Here is a 20,595-nt window from a genome sequence, read left to right as displayed (position 1 = left end):
CCTCTCCTCTTTTTCTGTCCTGTTCTCCACCTCTTCTCTCTCGTTTCTCCTTCTTCCTCCCGGCACTTTTTCGTTCTCCCTCCTTCTTCCTCGCTTTTCTTTACTTTCTCCTCCTCCACTCCCCACCAAAAAAACAAACAAAAAAAACCCTGCAGATTAGATTTTCTGCTCCACCTACTGGTTCTTTGAAGAATCTCATATTCTTGAGAAACTGGAGACACTACCTAGTATGTTAATGGAAATAATTTTATCATCTAAATTTTAGTATCTGAGAAGACCTTGATAATGTATAGACTAGGATCATTTTTAAATGTTAACTTAAATCCCAATTTATCAAACATATTAACAGCGTATAGATCACGTTAACATCTTCTATTTGCAAACAACCATTGTAATATTTGAGCCTTTATTACAATCACATCCCACTTGTCTCTTTGAATTTCCTTCCTCCTATTCTATTTGTTCAGATAGCAGCTTCTCAGCTGTCTTTCCTGATACCTCATCCCATGTTCATTTCTCTGCCCCAGTTCGGTCTGTGATGCTCTTTTATTACACTGCATGCACTTCCTTGGGTGGCTTACCTTCTTCCACTTCTTCAATTATCACTTTTACAGAATTGGTAGACTTGTGTTTCTAGACTGAGCTCTCCTGAGTTCACATCTCTAAATACTGGTACAGGTAGCTTGCAAGCATTTCAAGCACCTCAAAACTGCTCTTCTCGTTTTTGTTAATGACATTTAATCTGCTTCAATTATCTATTGCTGTTTAGCAAACCACTCCAAGCTTAATGACATATAACAGCAACCATTTTATCACGCTCACAGATTCTGCGAGTCAGGAATTCTGATAGGGCACAGCAGCGATGGCTTGTCTTTGCTCCACACACGAGGGCACGTCAGCTGAAGACTGCCTCTTGCTGTTTGGGGAGATACCATATCTCCCACACATTACTAAGATGAAGAGTTGGGGTGGGTGGCAGAGAGGTAAAGATGAAAGTAGGTCCTTATTTTTGCTTCTTAGGAATACATTATTTTTAAGCACCACACTCATGTTGAATAGCATATAAGATCAAGTACACATTAAAAAACAAAAAGTACTTTCAGCAGAATTTGTATTGAGGTAGGTTTTTGTTTTTTGGTTTTTTTTTTTTTTTTTTGACAGAGTTTCGTGCCGTCGCGCAGGCTGGAGTGCAGTGGCACAATCTTGGCTCACTGCACCGCCTGCCTCCCAGGTTCAAGCAATTCTCCTGCCTCGGCCTCCTGAGCTGGGATTACAGGCACCCATCACCACGCCTGGCTAATTTTTGTGTTTTTAGTAGAGATGGTTTTCACCATGTTGGCCAGGCTGGTCTTGAACTCCTGACCTCAGGTGATCCACCCACCTTGGCCTCCCAAAGTGCTGGGATTACAGGCATGAACTACCATGCCCAGCCTGTATTCAGGTAGTATTAATTTAAATGTCCTTTGAGGACATCTGAACTAGTTATTTTTAATAAACTACAGTTTGAACTACAAGAAATTGCTGAATTTGCAATATTATACTAATGGTTAGAAGAATGTCAAGCAGCAGGTGTGGAACAGATTCTAAAAGCCCGTCTGCCTCATCAAGTCAGAAAATGGAAGCAAACTTGACCAGATCTGAGCATAGATAAATTGCCATAAAGACTTTTATTTATGAAAGCATTATTCACTTGCTGTTACATAAGAGGCATCAGCCAGTACAGCTTTATGAACTTTGATACCTCTCAACCATCTCATAAGAAAACAGATCCATGACAGAGTCAATGTTGCAACTCTAAATGACTGCAAAGCCAATTTACTTTCCTAAGTGGCTGTATTTGCATCAACCCATTGAAACCATGATGGGTTAGATCATGACAAGTTTTATGCTCAAACACATTTTGAAATATGAAGGGATTAACAGTAAAAGGATTATGGAAAATACTGTTTGAATGAGCTTAACATCTAGAATAGAGCTGGCTACACTGATTGGAAGAGGAAATGCAGTTCAACTACCTTGCTCTGCTGGTATATGTTAGTGAATATCCAGTATAAAACCACTTGTAGGCCGGGCACGGTGGCTCATGCCTATAATCCCAGCACTTTGGGAGGCCGAGGCGGGTGGATCACCTGAGGTCAGGATTTCAAGACCAGCCTGGCCAACATGGTGAAACCTTGTCTCTACTAAATAAATACAAAAAATTAGCTGGGCGTGCTGGCACATGCCTGTAATCCCAGCTACTCAGGAGGCTGAGGCAAGAGAATCGCTTGAACCCAGGAGGCAGAGGTTGCAGTGAGCCAGGATCGCACCATTGCCCTCCAGCCTGGGCGATAAGAGTGAAACTCTGTCTCGAAAAAAAAAAAAAAAAAAAAAAAACCCTTGTAGAAACAAGTCTGTGAGTGCATTATTCTGTTTTCATACTGCCGTAAAGAACTGCCTGAGACTGAATAATTTATAAAGGAAAGAGGTTTAATTGACTCATAGTTCAGCATGGCTGGGAGGCCTCAGGAAACTTATAATCATTGCAGAAGGCAAAAGGGAAGCAAGGCACCTTCTTCACAAGGTGGCAGGAAGGAGAAATGCTGAGCAAAGGAGGGAAGAGCCCCTTACAAAACTATCAGATCCTGTGAGAACTCACTCACTACCACGAGAACAGCGCGGGGGTGGTTTACCCCCATGATTCAATTACCTCCACCTGGTCTCTCCTTTGACACCTGGGGACTCGGGGGATTACATTTCCAGGTAAGATTTGGGTGGGGACACAAACCCTAACCATATCAGTGAGGTTTTATGTTGTACAACTTATGACTTGATTTCAGGTAACAATACAAGGGAATTTAGCCAAGCCATTTACAAACATCTAAGCGTCACTAACTTAAATGTGCTAATTTAGGTTTATTCTGAAATTGGATTGTTATGTATGTTTCTTCGGGAGGAAACATGAAATTTTAAAATGTGAGATTTCAAATACATAACTTATACTTGTGGCAGGGATAATACAATACTTCCTTGAAAACAATTTCTAAATGGGCTTTTAGAGATACTGGGAACTTCTGTTTTCACAGACTAGGAATAAGATAGTTATACAGACAGCTAAACAATAAGCCTGATACTACAATATATTGCAAAACAGTGTTGGAAAACAAAAAGTTAACAGTTCATTCATTAGGTAGCAGGTATTATAAATAAGGAAAGATCCACCTTCAATATTTTGTAATAAGTGGGATGTGGATTGAATGACTGTAAATAGAATATGTTGAGAGCAATACTAAAAGTAAAATGTGCTGAAAGGGTAGAAGAGATTGACTCCAAGGAAGGTTTCTTGAAGAAGATTTAAACTGGGCATGGAAGGATGAGCGGGCGCATAAGACATTCCAAGCAGAGATAGCAGCAGCCTGAGAAAAGGCCAGAGGGGGTATAATTTGGAAGAAGTTCAGGAAAAGTGGTGAGTGGTGAGTATATGATCTGAGACTGAAGTGCACAGAGAAATGTAGAAGATAAGGCTGAAACACGAGGTAGGGGTTAAATGGTGGATTGCTTGAATGTCAGACTGACTTTAGAGTTCTGTCCAGAGAGGAGATTCTTCGAACATTTCAGCAGGGTGGTGATAATGGGACCTAGGAAAATAATTCTGAAGAGAGGGAAAGGTCAGTGTGCCCAGGGGCAGGGAGAGCATTGCAAAAGTTCAGATGAGAAAGTATGTGAGACTACAGTAGGGTGGTGGCAAAGGGCAGAGGAAGGAAACCAGGAGTCATTTCAAAGGGGGACTCACCAGGAACTAATTAGGGCAACGTGGAGGGTTAAGAGTCCAATCTATTTCGTGGTTTTGAGTGTGGAAGTTTTGAAGATGACTGGGATCCAATTCCCTTCCACTCAAATCTGGAACTGGCCTTAATGACAGACTTGTCAGGAGTCCAGTGGAATGTGAAGAAAGTGACCTACATAACCAAAGTGGTTAGAACAGAAAACCACCACAACTGCCTTTGCCTTGTTCCATGGAATTCGTGTTCTGAGCCACCCATAGGCAATGCAGCCTGCAGTCCAAGATGAGCTGAGCCTTTGAGTCATCCTCACCTATGTACAGACATGCAAGTCAAAAACCTGCAGAAGATTCCTGTCTCTAAATATTGTAACAGCAAAAGACACATGGAAGGATAAGTCATAAAGAAACATTTGGCTCTTCAAATCTCGTACTCCTTAGTGTGCAGAAGCACTTATCTCAAATACTCAGCTGACTAGGAGGGTCAGCAGAGTACAGTGATGAACAGAAAATAGTGGTTAAAAATTTGCTCCAGAGAATTTACAACTCTCCCTTCCAGACACCCTTTATTACCATGAATCTGCATGCATAAGACAGTTAGGTGTTCAGGTCATTTGGAGGTGCACTGTGGTGTTCAGGTAGACTGAATTAACACCAGTAAGAATTTAAGAGAGAAATTCACTTTGAATAACAGTAGGATGATCTATTTTCCAGTAGTTATGCAATTCTTTTCAGACATAGCCTAATCCACAGTAGAAATGCATGGTTATTGAAGAACTGAAAACAAATGCATAGAAAAATTTTATCTTCATTTACCCGCCATAGCTTTAAACACAAACTAAATTGGCTAGCATTTTAGTATTATATCATCACTATGTAGTGATTTTCTATTTTTTAAGAGCTAAACTGAGGTGGATCTGAATATTTGTTCCTATATGCCTATATTTTTTTCCTAGTATTAGCTTTATTGAAGTATTATTCACATATACAATAAGATTCCACGATTTTAAGTTCAGTGAATTTTGATAAACGTATATACAGTCTAGTAACCATCACCACAATCAAGATGTAAAACATTTAAATCATCTCAAAATACTCTTTTGTTCCCTTTCACAAATCTGCATCCCCTAGCCCCTGCCATCCATTGATCTGCTTTCTGTCATTAAAGCTTTGCTTTTTCTACGTTTTCTTATAACGTAGTCATATAGTAAGTACTTTTATGTGTGGCTTTCACTTGGCATAATGCTTCTGATGTTCACCCATGTTACTGTCATTAGCAATAATTATTCCTTTTCATTGCTTAGTATTTTAATATATGCATATATCACAAGTTATCCGCTCACCTGCTGTTAGCCATTTGAGTTTCTAATTTTCAACTATTGAATAAAGCTGCTATGAAAATTGAGTACAAAACTTGTATTTTTCTTGAGTAAAATACCTAGGAATGAGGAACTATGGCATTAGTATAGCTGAGCCTTGAACAACACAGGTTTGAACAGTTTTGCTTCTTCGCAGATTTTCTTTCACCTCTGCCACCCTCGAGAGAGCAAGACCTACTCTTCCTCTTACTACTCCCACTAAGCTTACCCAACATGAAGACAATGAGGATAAAGACCTTTACGATGATTCACTTCCACCTAATGAATAGCAAATATATCTTCTTTCCTACAATTTCCTTAATAACGTTTTCATTTCTTTAGCTTGTAAGAAGAGTATATAATACATATAACATAAAACATGTGTGAATTGACTATGTTATTGGTCAGGCTACCAGTCAACAGTAGGCTATTAGTGATTAAGTTTTGGGAGAGTCAAAAGTTATACAAGGATTTGAAACTGTGTGCAGTAAGGAGGAGTTGGGGCCCCTAGCCCTGATGTTGTTCAAGGATCAACTGTACTAAGAAATATTTGCGTTTTCCTATATTATCCTGGCAACAAAAAAATATAAATATTTCTTAGTCTTATTTCATAATAAAATTTATTAGCAGATCTGTTGTAAGATAGTTGAAGAATCCATACATTTTCCAGCCCTAAAAAGGCCACACACAATCACAAACATTCAACATGTTCCAAGATAATGATATGTATGAGATGCTGTTCCTTATAAACTTTATTATGAAGCAAATAAAATAATACATTCATAATATATGAACAAAAAAGTCATACATTAAGAATCCTGTTGTGATTTTCTCTTAAGAGCAAAGAGCTGCAGAATCTATAATATAAAAAAGAGGACATTTTCAACGTGTCCATTTTGCTAAGAAATGCGTGTATGAAATGTCTCCAAGTTTCTCATACTATATATATTTGCTTTAAAGAAGGAAATAATTTCTCATTTCATTCTCCAAATGAGAAACACTGCCTAAATTCATGACATCCCTAGGATTATTCTTAGTCTCAACTTCCACATGGAGATGTCTGAAATAGAAAACTTTAAGTATCAGAATTCAGGGATATAAGCTTTCACATTCAAAAGTGCAGAGAATCCCAACATTAACAAACAATGGTTCCACCAAAAATCAAGATTACAACTTAGACATCTCTTAAATAATAGTAATGTCACTTTAGAGTTTACAAACTACAGAAATAACTGAATTGTAACACATGCAGAAATTAAGAATATTTTAAGTGCTTCTAAATACCTATTAGAAACATGTGTATCGACTTGACAATATTATGTTCTCTGGAGAAAGATATATAAAGATTACAGCAGAGACTTCAGTACTGACAAAGTAAAATTTTTACCTTCAAGTTGCATTCTAAAATTACTACGAAGTCTCAACTTCACTGAATTAATGAAAATAAAATGTATTCCACGACAGATTTTTGTGGCAGAAATGAAACTTTAAAAAATACATGAAACAAAAACAAGATGAGAGATTTCCTGATACATATAATACTATTTATATTCCCTTATCTCAATACTTGGAAACTCAATGTCCTATTTTGTAAACTAGTCATATAAAATGACACTAAAAGTATAAATGAGGTTTAATCGATTGACAATCTGCCATCTCACCACTCATCACTGACAGCATCCAAAACATGTTATCATCTGCCCACGAGGTAGGGTGCAGAGTGGAGAAGACTAAGGCACAGGTAACTGCCACACAGTGGCAAAGTGCCGACCAGTGGCAAGGGGAGCACACATCCTGTGCCCTCCAAACCCCTGCACAGCCGCTCTGCCTGCATCAATGCACCCAGTCCCTTGGATGGCGTAGAACTTCCAGAATTTCAGCTTCTTTGGAATTCTCTGAGGGTGAATGCATGTACTCCCATCTATGCATGTCCAAAACAAAAGCAAAAAAGTCATAAAAAAATGACACACATACCTCTTTACTTAAAATAAATGAAAAATAAAATCCTAAGAATAAGAAAAAAAAAAGCCTTATACTTCTTTGTCTCTACTGTGCCTGATGTGCCTTGTACCAACTTGACCTTTAAAAAAACTATTTGCCAAACAAATAGTTTCTTAATAACTCTTGGGTATGCTTTGGCTAATATTAATATCCCAGAGCCAAAATACACCTTTAATATAAACCAGGGTTTCATAAAGTGTAGAACCTCAGGTGATCCATGGGCAAACTTTCTTTAGCTTAATACTTACGCATACCTCTTCTCAGAAAAACAAATAAGCAGAGAAGGTCCATCTCACCTCCTAGCCACCATGACTCAGCCTGTGTTCTCTCTCCCTCTAGTCTCTCCTTGCCCTCACAGAGCTGTGGCATTCACCATGTCACCGCTTAAAATACCCAATTTGATTTGCCTTATTTGACTGTGATTTTCTTATAAAATCAGCAAAGTCAAAACTAACAGATACCTAGGTACAACATCTGCAGTGTTAACTTTCATATTTTGTGGGTGTTTGGGAATTGGGAGTGTAGGGATAACTACTAAAATGAGTTATCTCCTTACCGGGCAGTTAGAGGTAAAGACATCAAGATACTTTCAATTCTGGATCCTGGAGTGAAGAGGCCAAACTTTGTGCCCCGATCATACAGCAGATTAAATTCTACATACCTGCCATAAATACATCAAATAACATTAAGGGCCAGCTCAATAAAATCTTAAGACTAACCCATAACAAATACTTTAAAAGGGGTGGGTTCTTCCCCCCAGTTCCCATCAGCTGGAACTGGCACAGAGGACACCAGCCTACAGCCCACTGAGAGCTCTCCATCTGGACAGGCAGAAATAAAAGGGTATTCTACCCACCAAACAATAGAATATAGATTCTGCCCCAACACAGAGCAGTCACAATACAAGGTTATGTTTTCCCATAAGTAAACAGAATTGACACAAAGCTGAGAAGTTTAAAGCACAACAATTAAGAAAAAGAAATGCATCCCTTCTCAGGATAACCCAGCTCTTTCTGGCCTTCCTCATAATCTGGAATGTTTCAGAGTCAAAGATTTCATTTCACTGCCTGTAACTCACAAGTACTATTACTAAGATGGTGTGAAACTTCTGTATCTGAAAGGCCAACTACAGCTAACAACAATCTATTAATAATGGACTATGATATTCTATATATTCCTCTCTCTTAAAGTAGTTAATGCATTAGTAAGCAGTCACATAATTCAGTCTCTCTGCAGATTAATAGCAATCATAATAAAAGGTAGCATTGAGTTGCAGTGTTTTCATTTTTTTTTTTTAAATACCCTTAGCATCAACTAAAACTTGGTTCAGTATATTAACTGCCCTAGTCAGATCTGGACTCCATCCAGTTTAAAACCCTGCATCTGCCTTTAACATGGGATGTAAAAGGGTCTCCCTCTCCAATTTCAAAAGGATAATTTCTACTACTCAAAAGAGTTTAGACTGATTCATAATCTGAAAAGTTCAATAAACAGTGCCCCTTTCAGATCATTTCTTATCTTATTCAGAAATTACTCCCTTGGTCTAAACTTCACTCACATATTCTTATTTACCTATTGGTTACTGTCTTGATGCCCATCTATAGCAAAATATTCTCTGGCTTCCCACAATAATTTTTTTTTTTTTTTTTTGAGATGGAGTCTCACTCTGTCACCCAGGCTGGAGTGCAGTGGCGCGATCTCGGCTCACTGCAAGCTCCGCCTCCCGGGTTCACGCCATTCTCCTGCCTCAGTCTTCCGAGTAGCTGGGACTATAGGCACCCGCCACCATGCCCAGCTAATTTTTTGTTTTTTTAGTAGAGACGGGTCTCACCGTGTTAGCCAGGATGGTCTCGATCTCCTGACCTCATGATCAGCCCGCCTCGGCCTCCCAAAGTGCTAGGATTACAGGCATGAGCCACCACGCCCAGCCCACAATACTTTAATTTTTTAAAAGTACCTTTTGTATGTGGAAGTTGTCAAAAGCTCAGCAAAAGTGTAAAGAATTTTATCTATGCTCCCTTTCTAACTCTCACCATTTATCATTGACTTTTATGTACAAAAAACTATTTAATACTTTCTTATGTCTGTTTCAAAAAATAATTTAAGTGAATCTTCTGAATCCTTTTCTAAGACCATAGAAAATAATTTCATCTTTTGGCTACCTTTTTCACCTGATATTACCTTTCTGAAACATCTAGGGGATGGGTATGGTTCTCTAGTTTATATTGATGTATTTGAAGACCTATCGCAGAGGCCCTTGTTAAGATTCCTAAATGAATTTTCTGTCGGATCCTTTCCTCTATTGAGCGAACGATGCCCCTTTCTCTACATTGGCCTCTCCACCTCCCACCAAGTTGCACTTAGATCTGATCTTTCTTTTTTAATAAAAAATTTCCATCTTCTATTCCTGGTATAGATCTGATATTCTATATATTCTTCTTTCTTAAAGTAGTTAATTGCATTAATAAGCAGTCATATAATTCAGTCTCGCTGCAGATTAACAGCAATCATAATAAAAGGTAGTGTTGAGATGCAGCATTTTCATATTTTTTTAAATAATATTATTTAATCTTTTCTGATCCTTTCCATACGTCTGTCCTCTCTGGGGTGCCTATAAGCTAGGGACTTTAACCAATCCCTTCAATCTAACTAATGCCTAAATTTTATCCTGTTGCCCTTTCCAGAATACAATGAACAAATAAGTTAAAGGTCTCTAATTTCTGTTTTCCTATGAAAAAGATAACTGTAAGACTGACATTCAAGGTCTGGAGGAGGATAGTAGTAACTGAGGGCAAGAAACTGGATGAGATTGCCAAATAAGAGACTGTAAAGTCAAAAGGGAACGAGACTGACTGCTGAAAGGGAGACCCGTGTTTGGACGGGTAACAGGCCAAGTGGGTAACAGTAAGTGAAAAGGATACAGATAACTGGTCATGACTGCAGTATTAGAAACCAAAGACAGTGTGGATAGCCCCAGGGAAGAGCTGGAGTTATCCTAGGCCCCAGAGTTTATTGCCATCTTAAGGCCCAGAGATAAGGGAGGCAGAAAGAAGCTGTCTTTGAAGAACAGTCACACACCATACCATAGAAAATTAATCTAATACCCCACAGTTCTGCCTATCTCATGACACCAGACCTGCAATGATACACACACAATGACTTTCAGAATGATCTGCCATCAAACGATGTATAAAAAACAAAACGAAACCGCAAAACAAACCATTACTCCTGTCTATGAAGTTTTAAAGGATTCACCTAATTAGTATTGACAAAATCTGCCAGCTTTGCCTATGAAATCTTGTGCAAAACTAGAATACTTTACTTTGCAGAGAGCTCTAAATTGTCCTCTTGGGTATGTCTTCCCCACTAAACTATGAGGTTCTTTTTGGCAGGTCCATGTTACCGCCACCTGGTAGCCAAGATAGTGCCTCATCACAGGGGCCCCAAAATAAATATCAAGTGAAAGAAGGAAAGAGTGGTAAAGGTATATTCAATAACTTATGGAAACGAACAAAAAACGTGTTCCAAAATAGATGCATTCTTTAAGAAATTTGTAAAAATTTACTCTCATGTTTTTCAAGTTAATAAATGGGAACCAGATAGCACAGGCAGCCATAAGAAAGGATATACACAAATGTTTATCTTTAGACTGGAAACATTATTTAAGTTGACCTCTTTAAGGCAAAAGCTTTACCTCTTTAGTACCCAAAGCTTCTTTTGCCTAACACAGAATTAACGTCAATGAGAAAATCCATTTTATAGCCATGTTTCAGTAGTATACAGGCATTTAAGGTGGCAATGAGAAACTGATTGGGGCCAGCAGGCTGTATAACTTGGAGTGGATTCACAAGTACATCGTGGCTGGAGACAGCCTCAGACTGGACACCCCACTGAGCTCACCAGGCTCACTGCACAGAACAGGGTGGTTAAGGTGAGTATCATGGTAAGAAGCACAAACTTGCTTCAGCTGCTTAACTTTAGGCACTACACAGATTATAAGTTTTGAGGTCATTTTGACCCAGTTCCACATCTGAGATCTTAAATTTACCAGCTGTGTCTCTTGGGCAACAGACTTAACTTTCTGAAAAAAGATGGTTACACCTATCTTACAGGTTTGTTGAAAAACATCAGATATAAAATGCCTAATGTAGAGGCTGGCAAAATTTCTGAAATTATTTCCATTAAAATAACTTCCGTGAAATCTTTAAGATGAATGAAAAAAGGTGAGATTCCAAATTTACAAAGCAGCAAAGACATTAAATGATGCCCACGTCTTGACATAAGGCTGGAGAGTATTACTAGAAGACTAAGAGAATCAGCAGAATTAAATTCAGCAAGTACTTACTACATGCCTACCATGAGTCTCTAATGTACAGATGAATTAAATAAACTTTGCTATAATTATAATACTACTTTACACAATGTCTTAATTCATTTAATATTCATCTAGCTATGAAAAGAAATTAACACAACTATTACAAAGTATCTGACAACACAACACCTGCTATTATTAAGAGCTGCTCCACCTCCCCCACTTAGCCATGAAAGAATTTATTCTCCAGTCACTTACCGTCCTCTTCTGAGCTGCTGCCACAGCTTCTCCTGGGGGGTGAATGAGTCATCACAGTGCTTTTTCACAAGGGGAATATAAGAAGGAACTACAGCCCTGGCACAGCTCTGTACAAAGCGGAACACCTCCTCCTTGGATGGAGAGTCAAGATCATCAAAAAAGATACCACCAATGCCCCGCCGCTCTCCACGATGGGCTATAAAGAAGTAATCATCACACCTGGAAAACATGGCAACACCAAACCAGGGATCAAATGGAAAAAAAGAGACATGAAAATCAATGTGAGCCTTTCGGGTTACAGTACTATCCTCAACTAATGTCAGGATGGTGTCCTTACTTGCTGTCCAACTATGAAAATGAAATGAGGACTTTAGACAGATTTTTTGCAGATATCACCAAGGTAGAAAATGCTTATCCTCTTTTTTTTTTTTTTTTTGAGACAGAGTCTCGCTCTGTCCCCCAGGCTGGAGTGCAGTGGCGCGATCTCGGCTCACTGCAAGTTCCGTCTCCCGGGTTCACGCCATTCTCCTGCCTCAGCCTCCCAAGTAGCTGGGACTACAGGCGCCCGCCACCACACCAGGCTAACTTTTTGTATTTTTAGTGGAGACGGGGTTTCACCATGTTAGCCAGGATGGTCTCGATCTCCTGACCTCGTGATTCGTCCGCCTCGGCCTCCCAAAGTGCTGGGATTACAGGCGTGAGCCACCGTGCCTGGCTGAAAATGTGTATCCTCTTATTTTCAAAGCAACCAGGCAATTTCACACAAGTCTCTGTAAAGGATGTGAAACTCTAAGAACTTTAGTGAAAAGAGAAACAGTCCAATATTGATACTGTATTTCTTGGAATAAGCTGCTGCCTTCGGAAGCACTGCTGCTTTTGTAGGAGGCAGGAGGACAGCAATCTTCCACTAACAATGACACCAACCATGGTGCAAATCCAAGCTCTCTTGAGTGAGTTCTTTATTCACCAAAGGAAGGTACTATAAACAATCTCTCAGGTCTCTTTCAGCAATAAAATTTGATGGTTCTATAGCATGAAAGACAGAGGGAAAATTTGGTGGAAAAAAAAGTTCAGATGATATCTTTTATTATTTCATATGTCATATCAGACATATGAAAGTTTACCCTGTGAGGCAGCACATAAAACTATTAATCTGTTCTTGAGTCTTTTCCCCTCTATGACTACTAGAACAGGTTTCCTAAGAAGCCATTTCCCGGGCCGGGCGTGGTGGCTCATGCCTGTAATCCCAGCACTTTGGGAGGCTGAGGCAGGTGGATCACGAGGTCAGGAGATCGAGACCATCCTGGCTAACATGGTGAAACCCCGTCTCCACTAAAAATACAAAAAATTAGCCGGGTGTAGTGGCGGGCGCCTGTAGTCCCAGCTACTTGGGAGGCTGAGGCAGGAGAATGGGGTGAACCCGGGAGGCAGAGCTTGCAGTGAACCAAGATCGTACCACTGCACTCCAGCCTGAGCGACAGAGCGAGACTCCATCTCAAAAAAAAAAAACAAACAAACAAAAAAGAAGCCATTTCCTAACTGTTAAACTTGTAAAATAGTTTATATCCTAAAAGTTGTTCTTTTGATAATCTCAGCATAAAGGTCCTTAAATAGAAAAATGTGTTCAAACAAAAACTGAAAGCTATTTAAAAGGTAACCTTAAATACAGCTTCAATTGCTTAAACAACAACAACAAAAAACAATAGATGCAAATCCCTAGAACCGACGCATCGGTAGAATTCACCTCAATCGTGACTTGTTGGCCTTCTTTATATGCACATTTTATTAACATAGTCTAAAAAAGTATATCCTGAGCAAGGTTGTAAAGTCAGTTTTTAACCCAAATCATACTATTTCAAAATCTCTCTTCAAAACATTGTAAAATTAAGTGATCTACTTATTTCCTAGCCGGTGTTGTTGCTTACAACAGAATAGCTGAAACTGCATAATTTATAAATAAAAGGAACTTATTTCTTAAGTTATGGAAGCTGAGAAGTCCAAGGTTGAGGGGCTTCATCTAGTATGAGTGTTCTTGCCAGTGGGTTCTCTGCAGAGTCCTGAGGCAGCGCACAACATCACACGGCGGGGGGCTGAACATGCTAGCTCAGGTCTCTTCTTATAAAGCCACCAGTCCCACTCACATGAATTTAACCCATTAATGCATGAATGGATTAATCCATCCATCAGGGCTCTGCCCAATCACCTCTTAAAGGCCCCAGCTCTTAATACTGCCAGATTGGGGGTTAAATTTCGACATGAGTTTTGGAGGGGACAAATATTCAAACCAAAGCATTTATACTAAAAACTTCTTTTTAACTAGCTAGCTAGCATCCTAGATATTTTATTACCTAACACTGCTTAAAGTCATCTCAGTAATAGCTAGAAAAAGGAACCAAAAACGAGAACTGTCTACTCTATTAGTCCTCCTGGAAGGATGCTAAGTTCTGAGAGAGAGGAAAAAACTAACAAAAAATCAGTATCTGCATGCATCCATGGCTGTGTAGTTTTCAGTAGCAATGTTAAATCAAGAGGAGAATATTCAAATGTTTCATCTTTTCTGACGATTTTAAAGCTGAACTCCATGGTCTTGCATAAATGATATTAACATTCCACAACTATTAGCTCTAAAAACAAAGCAAAAAGACAAAAATTCTTTCTGTCCTTCCTTTTTCAAGAATGCCAATTAGCTCTAAGCAGAATTGAGTACTTTACTCATATTCCAAACAATTTGTGCCAAGATTCCATTTGATGATAACAAATATTCTGGGTCTTCTCCCAACTTTTGTTTGTTTGTTTTCTTATTTTATCATTAGAATTTCTTTAACAAATTCTCCAATTCTTCTTTCACCTTGGCCAAAATCTCTGGTATGTTGGCATCTCCCTCTAGTGGTTCTCCAACCCTTCCCATGGCCTTAGACATTACCAAGTCAACATCAGGAATAAGAATTCTCATCTGGAATGAGAATTTAACAACCCACTCTAGATTAAAAAGCCTCTCATTCTGAAGCATAGATCACCTTATAGTTTATAGTCTACCATTCTAAATCATTTGGAATAAAAAGATGTTACTACTCATTTTATATTATAATATTCCTGAGTAAATAATTTAATACAACCACTTAAAACTAGTATTCTAATTCTTCTGATGAGCAAAGTAGGAAAAATAGTTCCATTTTCATAAGCAGAAGAGGGTATTTAGTGACATAATAGTTGCCTTCAGAAGGAACAGAATGTAATTTTGGGGTCATGAAAGTTCAGTAACTTTACCTACCATTTTTTAAATTTGGGGTAGAGATCTGGACCATGCTGATCACAAGCCTCCTTTAGAGTTCTGTGAAAATGGACAGCGTCTTCTTGATTCAAGTATGTTGGAGTGAGGTCACATCCACCACCAAACCACCACTGCTTGTTGCCTACCAAATCAAGACATGGGATTCTAATGTGGACTTTTGAGATTCAGCATTACTGGCTCTATTAGGAAACTTAATTTAGCAGCTTAATTTATTCAACATAAAATGGATGACAATAAAAAAAATTTTAACTGATTTTAGCTCTGAAGACCAGTAAGGCCTAGGCAGAAAAAAAAAAAGCTAGGTAAAAGCAGCCAGGCAAGGTGGCTCATGCCTGTAATCCCAGCACTTTGGGAGGCCCAGGCGGGCAGATCACCTGAGGTCAGGAGTTCAAGACCAACCTGGCCAATATGGTGAAACCTTGTTGCTAATAAAAATACAAAAAATAGCCGGGCATGGTGGCCACCTATAATCCCAGCTACTTGGGAGGCTGAGGCAGGAGAATCACTTGAACCCAGGAGGTGGAGGTTGCAGTAAGCTGAGATTGCACCACTGCACTCCAGCCTGGGCAACAAGAGTGAGACTCCATCTCAAAAACCAAAATAAGACAAAACAACAACAACAAGAAGGAAGGAAGGAAGGAAGGAAGGAAGGAAGGAAGGAAGGAAGGAAGGAAGGAAGGAAGGAAGGAAAGAAAGAAAGAAAGAAAGAAAGAAAGAAAGAAAGAAAGAAAAGAAAAGAAAAGAAAAGAAAGAAAGAAAGGGAGTGGAACTTGCAAGGAACGATGTGCAGGGCAGTGAATGATAAAACAGTACACTGGTGGATCAGGAAGTGGATTGCAACTCTGGCTGTATATGAGAATCACATGAGGAGCTTAAAATAGCTCTTCTAGATCACAATAAACACACACACACACAAATACACACACACCTCTGGCCCAGGAATCTGTAGTTTATAAAACTCCCCAGGAGATTCTGACATTCCTTGTATTAAGAACCATTGTCAACCCCTCCCCTTTCCTAGAAAGAGTAAAAACACTTGCTGAGGTAACTTACCACTTGAGAACAACTGTTTCATGTGCTCACAGGTGCATGAGTTGTCAATACCAGTTATCAACTTTAAATATAAAAGGTTGAACCAAGCTGAATGGCTTCAAAATGAAAAGTTAAAGCAGTGACTTTAAATGCCGTCACCTACAGAGACACCAATAGGAATAGGTGTGGCACTGCACATGTACTCTGACATGTGGTATCAGATAAAAGACAGGCTGGAACTACGTGCACAGGAGGCATGATCAACTGCATCCCATTTTAAACCCACTGCTAATGCCCTGGTGACTAGCAAAGCTGTGCATATGTAAAATATTTTCCAAAAGCAAGTTCTCAATTTCAACTTAACCTCATACATAAGGTGTTCCTTCAGATGTAATGAATTTATGTTTGCAAAGAACCCTGGGTGCACAATGAAGTTCAAGTTCATTAAATCATTCCTTCTATGTTGGAGGAAATATTGGAAGGTTAGAGTCAGTCAATACTATTCTTTTTTTTTTTTTTTTGAGATGGAGTCTCACTCTGTCACCCCGGCTGGAGTGCAGTGGCACAATCTCCACTTACTGCAACCTCCGCCTCCCAAGTTCAAGTGATTCTTCCACCTCAGCCGCCAGAGTAGCTGGGACTACAGGTGCGTGCCAGCATGCCAAGTTTTTGTATTTTTAGTAGAGAGGGGGTTTCACCATGTTGGCCAGGCTGGTCTCGAACTCCTGACCTCAAGTGATCCACCCACCTCAGCCTCCCAAAGTGCTTACAGGCATTACAGGCATGAGCCACCATGCCTGGCCCCATTCTTATTTGTCATGTCTTGGGCATAATCCATTGCACTTGCCAAGAAATTGCCTTTATATGCCTCCTGAAAGACCTAGTTAAGACTATTCTTTCTCATTTTTAGATGTTATGCCCTCTTATCTGTTTTAAAATGCACGTTTTGCACAATAGTACTTTCCATAGCTCATGAGCCCCTTACCATCAGCTTCTTCTACTTCAAAGTATCTGTAGTTGAAATGGATAGTAGGAGCATGAGGATTCTTGGGGTGGATAACAGAGCTCACGCCCATAGCACAAAATGGCAATTTACCTGGAAAGTAAAATACGAGTAGTGAGCTATATTCAGTTACCTTGAATGGCTTGATACAATTTAATATGATTTCTAAGTCAATTTTCAAAAGCTGCTTTTTAATTTGTCTCTTAAAAACATAATTTTAAAAAAGTATTTGTCAACATGCGGCATATGAACCCAAATGGCTTTTTTCAGAAGCAATATTTATTTTATAAATAAAACTTGTGGGCAAAATAAGGTTTGCAGGGACTATTAGAGACTATCAAGACTGTCTGATTTACCATCTTTAGTCTTCAGAACTTTTCCTCTGCTTCTCATTTGTTTTGCAGCTTCCTCTGAAAGATTTCCATGAACAACAGAAATGCTCACCCCAGCCTTTTCGAAAACACACCCATCCTGAAGTACACAGCTGACGCCGCCACCTCCTGCGTATAAAGATGTAAAAAAGGAGAGAATGTAAGAGTACGTGCAAAACTGAAAGCAACCCTTGCATGAAGAGGGTTATTTTCCCATTTCCCAAATCTTTTATATAGTGTATTTATCATTTTATGTACAATACAATTAGATAACTAGCTTAGCTTTATGACATACGCTATTCATATTGCGCAAATAGTGGACCTTCTCATATCACTAAACTGAATATTTCTTCAACATTCTCCTGCCATCATCTAAAATAAATCACTGGAATATTCTCCCTTCAGATTCTACTGTTCAGAACGGCATCTGTCAGTTATGATATATGAGAGAAAGCTACGGTTAAAAATAGGAATGGGTAGACTTGAAGGGTGTTCTATTATTACTGAATTTAAGAGATCAATACTGTTTCAAAAATTTCTTTCTCAGTGGGCTGCTTGCCTTTTAATTTACAAGCAATTAAGAAACAGTAGGTAATCAAACTCTGAAGGGATTCAGAACCTTAGAGTGAGTGAGATGCACATTAGTATTCACGTGTATCAGCCTTACTAATTTTTTTTCTTAAGGTACTAGGGTCACTGCAAGGGCAATGTTTCATGAAAGTTCATGTTTGGCTTGTTTTATTTCTAAGAACGTTTAGAGCTGGATGGGACATAAGATGATCCAGCACAACCCTCATATATTCCAAATGAGAAAACTGAGGACCAGAGCGGCAAAACATCTTATCCAAGATCAAACTGCTGACAAGTGGCTGCAACAATTTGTCTAAATGCTGTCTATGCTTCAGACAATATTCTAAGCACTTCACATATATTCCATCCATATATATATATGGGTAGTATGAGGATTAAATGAGATGAAATATATATATATTTCATAGATGGGAAAACAGCCATAAAAGTAACTTCTGAGGATCACACAGCTGGTCTAGTACTTGAGGTTGTGTCCTGGTTCAGTGGTCTTTGCTTGAAAACATAAGATGGAAAACTAGACTGAACTTTATTTAATATAGATGTGGTAGTATCACAGCTCAAAATCTGCCGGTGAGAAGCTCCTGTTCTATTTCCAGCTAGGAAAAGTCAGGAATCCTTCAAGTTTCCACTCAAGATGGGGGGTTTCACTGCATGGGCAACAACATGGTCATGAATGTACGCCTCTATGAGAACTGGGTTTTGATGCTCAAGCATTTTGATATTGGAAGAGAAGATTTTCCTAGCAGGAAATCTGATGGGTGCATTTGGTAGTGCTACTGAGAAACCAATCAAATATATCTTGTGCAACAGTAGAAAGAAGTGGGAAGATTCTGACACAATGACATCCTGGCTGGAGGAGTTTAGCCGACACTTAGCGCACAGGAGATGAGTTCTTTCCATCTCCTAAAGAGGAAAAAGGGCAAATTCACCCAGAGAAGGAGACAAAATGTGTTCCATAATCTATTGAAATTTATGTTCAATAACGAACTTTGGACATCTAAGCTTGTTAGCTGCAAATACCCCTTAAGAGTTCTACAAAAAAATGCTGCTATGGAATTGCAAAGATTTTGAAATGCAGTACTACAGTGACAGCTGATCCGGGTCCATACCTGCAAGCAGAGGGCTGGTGACCCTTTCGTGTCCATCTTTTTATCAGCTGCCTCTAACCAAGCGGCCTCTCTGTGGGTACCCCCTACCTACCCCATCCCATATTATGAACTATTATATTTTCTGTCTGCAACCTGGAACCTGACCCTTTTTCCCCGTCTCCACCTCCCGCCAGGGGCCGGCCTCCTTACCTTCCTTCCTCTCCCACCGGTCCACAGAAAAGCTGGCGCCCCCGTCTACCTGTGCCAGAGCCTGGCACACCTGGGCCTGGGTCTCCAGGATCAGCAGCTCCATCTTGGTCTTCATGTCGCCCGGCCTCTTTCGCAGCTCGCCCAGGTCGGTCACAGGCGGGGCCATGAAGCTGCTGCAGCGGCGGGCTAGCTCATCCTCCTCCTCCGGCCTCCCCAGCGAAGTAGCCCGCGTCCCCGAGGTCTTGGGCACCATCTCCGCCCGCTGTACATGCCCGAAGGCGGCGGCGGCCAGCCCCACCAACCCCGCCAGCGCCGCGGCCAGCCCTGTCCCCAGCCAGGGGCCGCCTCTAGCCGTCGAGCCGTGCCCCAGCCCGCGGCTCTGCTGCGTGCCAGCCGGGCCAGGGGGCCGGCAGATGAGTCCGGCTGCGCTGCGCTGGGACCAGGCTCGGAGCCCTCCGCCGCTACATTGGGACCAGGCTCGGAGCCCTCCGCAGCCGCCCCGCGCCACGCGCCAGCAGGGGCCTGTGCTCAGCCTGCCCAGCTGCAAGGCCATGATCCCGCACTATCTCTTGGCGCTGTGCCTGCGTCCCAGAGCCCGGCGTTTGAGCCGCCCTACCCAGACCGCCGCAGTACTGAGCCGGCGAACCGCACAGGCGGAAAGAACCTTTCGGGAAGAGCCGCTGCAGCGTCGGGCTCCGGCGGCGGGGGCGGGAAGTGGGGCGCGCTGGGAGCTGTAGTCCGGCTCCTATCGCCGCCTGCAGCGTCCCCGCGCTGGGCGGGAGATAAGAATCCGACGCGCCCAGAAGGGCTGGTCCGAAGGGAAGAGAGCGGGGCGGGGACCGTGCTGTGGAAGCGACGGGAGAGATAAAAGAGGCTTTCTTGTCACGTACAACCTCGGGGCGGCTGTTTACTCAGCCAAGGAGAGAAGATAGAGTAGGGCTGGGAGGCTGAGGGCGGACTGGGGCGGAAATGTGGCAGAGATCCCAGTCCCGCTTACATTTTCAAACAGGGTTTGCAGAATACAGAGCCTGGCTCAGGATCTATAGACTATAGACCCTCCCTTTGCCCTGGGTCCTGGTCCTCTAGAGTTTTTAGAGGGGATGGGCAGGCTGGGAAACTCCTTGCTGAAGGATGGTTTTCTGAAGAGAGTGGGAGAAGCTAGTAATGGACTCGGAAGAGAATCTAGGAGAAGACTATCTGTCATCGAGTCCACATCGCAGTTCTGTCCTTAAGGTTTCCCCAGGCTGGGGCCGGGCGCGGTGGCTCAAGCCTGTAATCCTAGCACTTCGGAAGGCCGAGGCGGGCGGATCACATGAGGT

At 40.9% G+C, this 20,595-nt stretch overlaps 1 protein-coding gene across 1 annotated transcript; it reads right to left on the bottom strand.

The window, feature by feature from the left end:
- Positions 1-5,715: 5,715 nt before the first annotated feature.
- On the bottom strand, positions 5,716-19,968 carry CPOX (coproporphyrinogen oxidase). The gene is made up of 7 exons (XM_003261718.3): positions 19,277-19,968; positions 17,373-17,516; positions 16,999-17,109; positions 14,961-15,102; positions 11,690-11,908; positions 7,676-7,780; positions 5,716-7,039 (listed from the first exon to the last, which is right to left on the bottom strand). Exons 1-7 carry the CDS (start codon positions 19,827-19,829, stop codon positions 6,952-6,954), a joined length of 1,362 nt encoding a protein of 453 aa, XP_003261766.1. The 5' UTR covers positions 19,830-19,968; the 3' UTR covers positions 5,716-6,951.
- Positions 19,969-20,595: the final 627 nt, after the last annotated feature.

The sequence above is a fragment of the Nomascus leucogenys genome, chromosome 21, assembly GCF_006542625.1.
Source record: "Nomascus leucogenys isolate Asia chromosome 21, Asia_NLE_v1, whole genome shotgun sequence".
Classification (NCBI taxonomy): Eukaryota; Metazoa; Chordata; class Mammalia; order Primates; family Hylobatidae; genus Nomascus; species Nomascus leucogenys.
The sequence above is the reverse complement of the archived record's forward strand: the minus strand, read 5'-3'. Positions and strand labels throughout refer to the sequence as shown.

Coding starts and splice junctions, on each gene's coding strand:
- CPOX (XM_003261718.3), bottom strand. CDS start 19,829: ATGGCCTTGCAGCTGGGCAGGCTGAGCACAGGCCCCTGCTGGCGCGTG. Junction 11,909..14,960: donor TACCCCAAATTTAAAAAATG/GTAGGTAAAGTT, acceptor CATGTTTTCCAG/GTGTGATGATTACTTCTTTA. Junction 7,040..7,675: donor TCTTTACCTCTAACTGCCCG/GTAAGGAGATAA, acceptor GGACATGCATAG/ATGGGAGTACATGCATTCAC.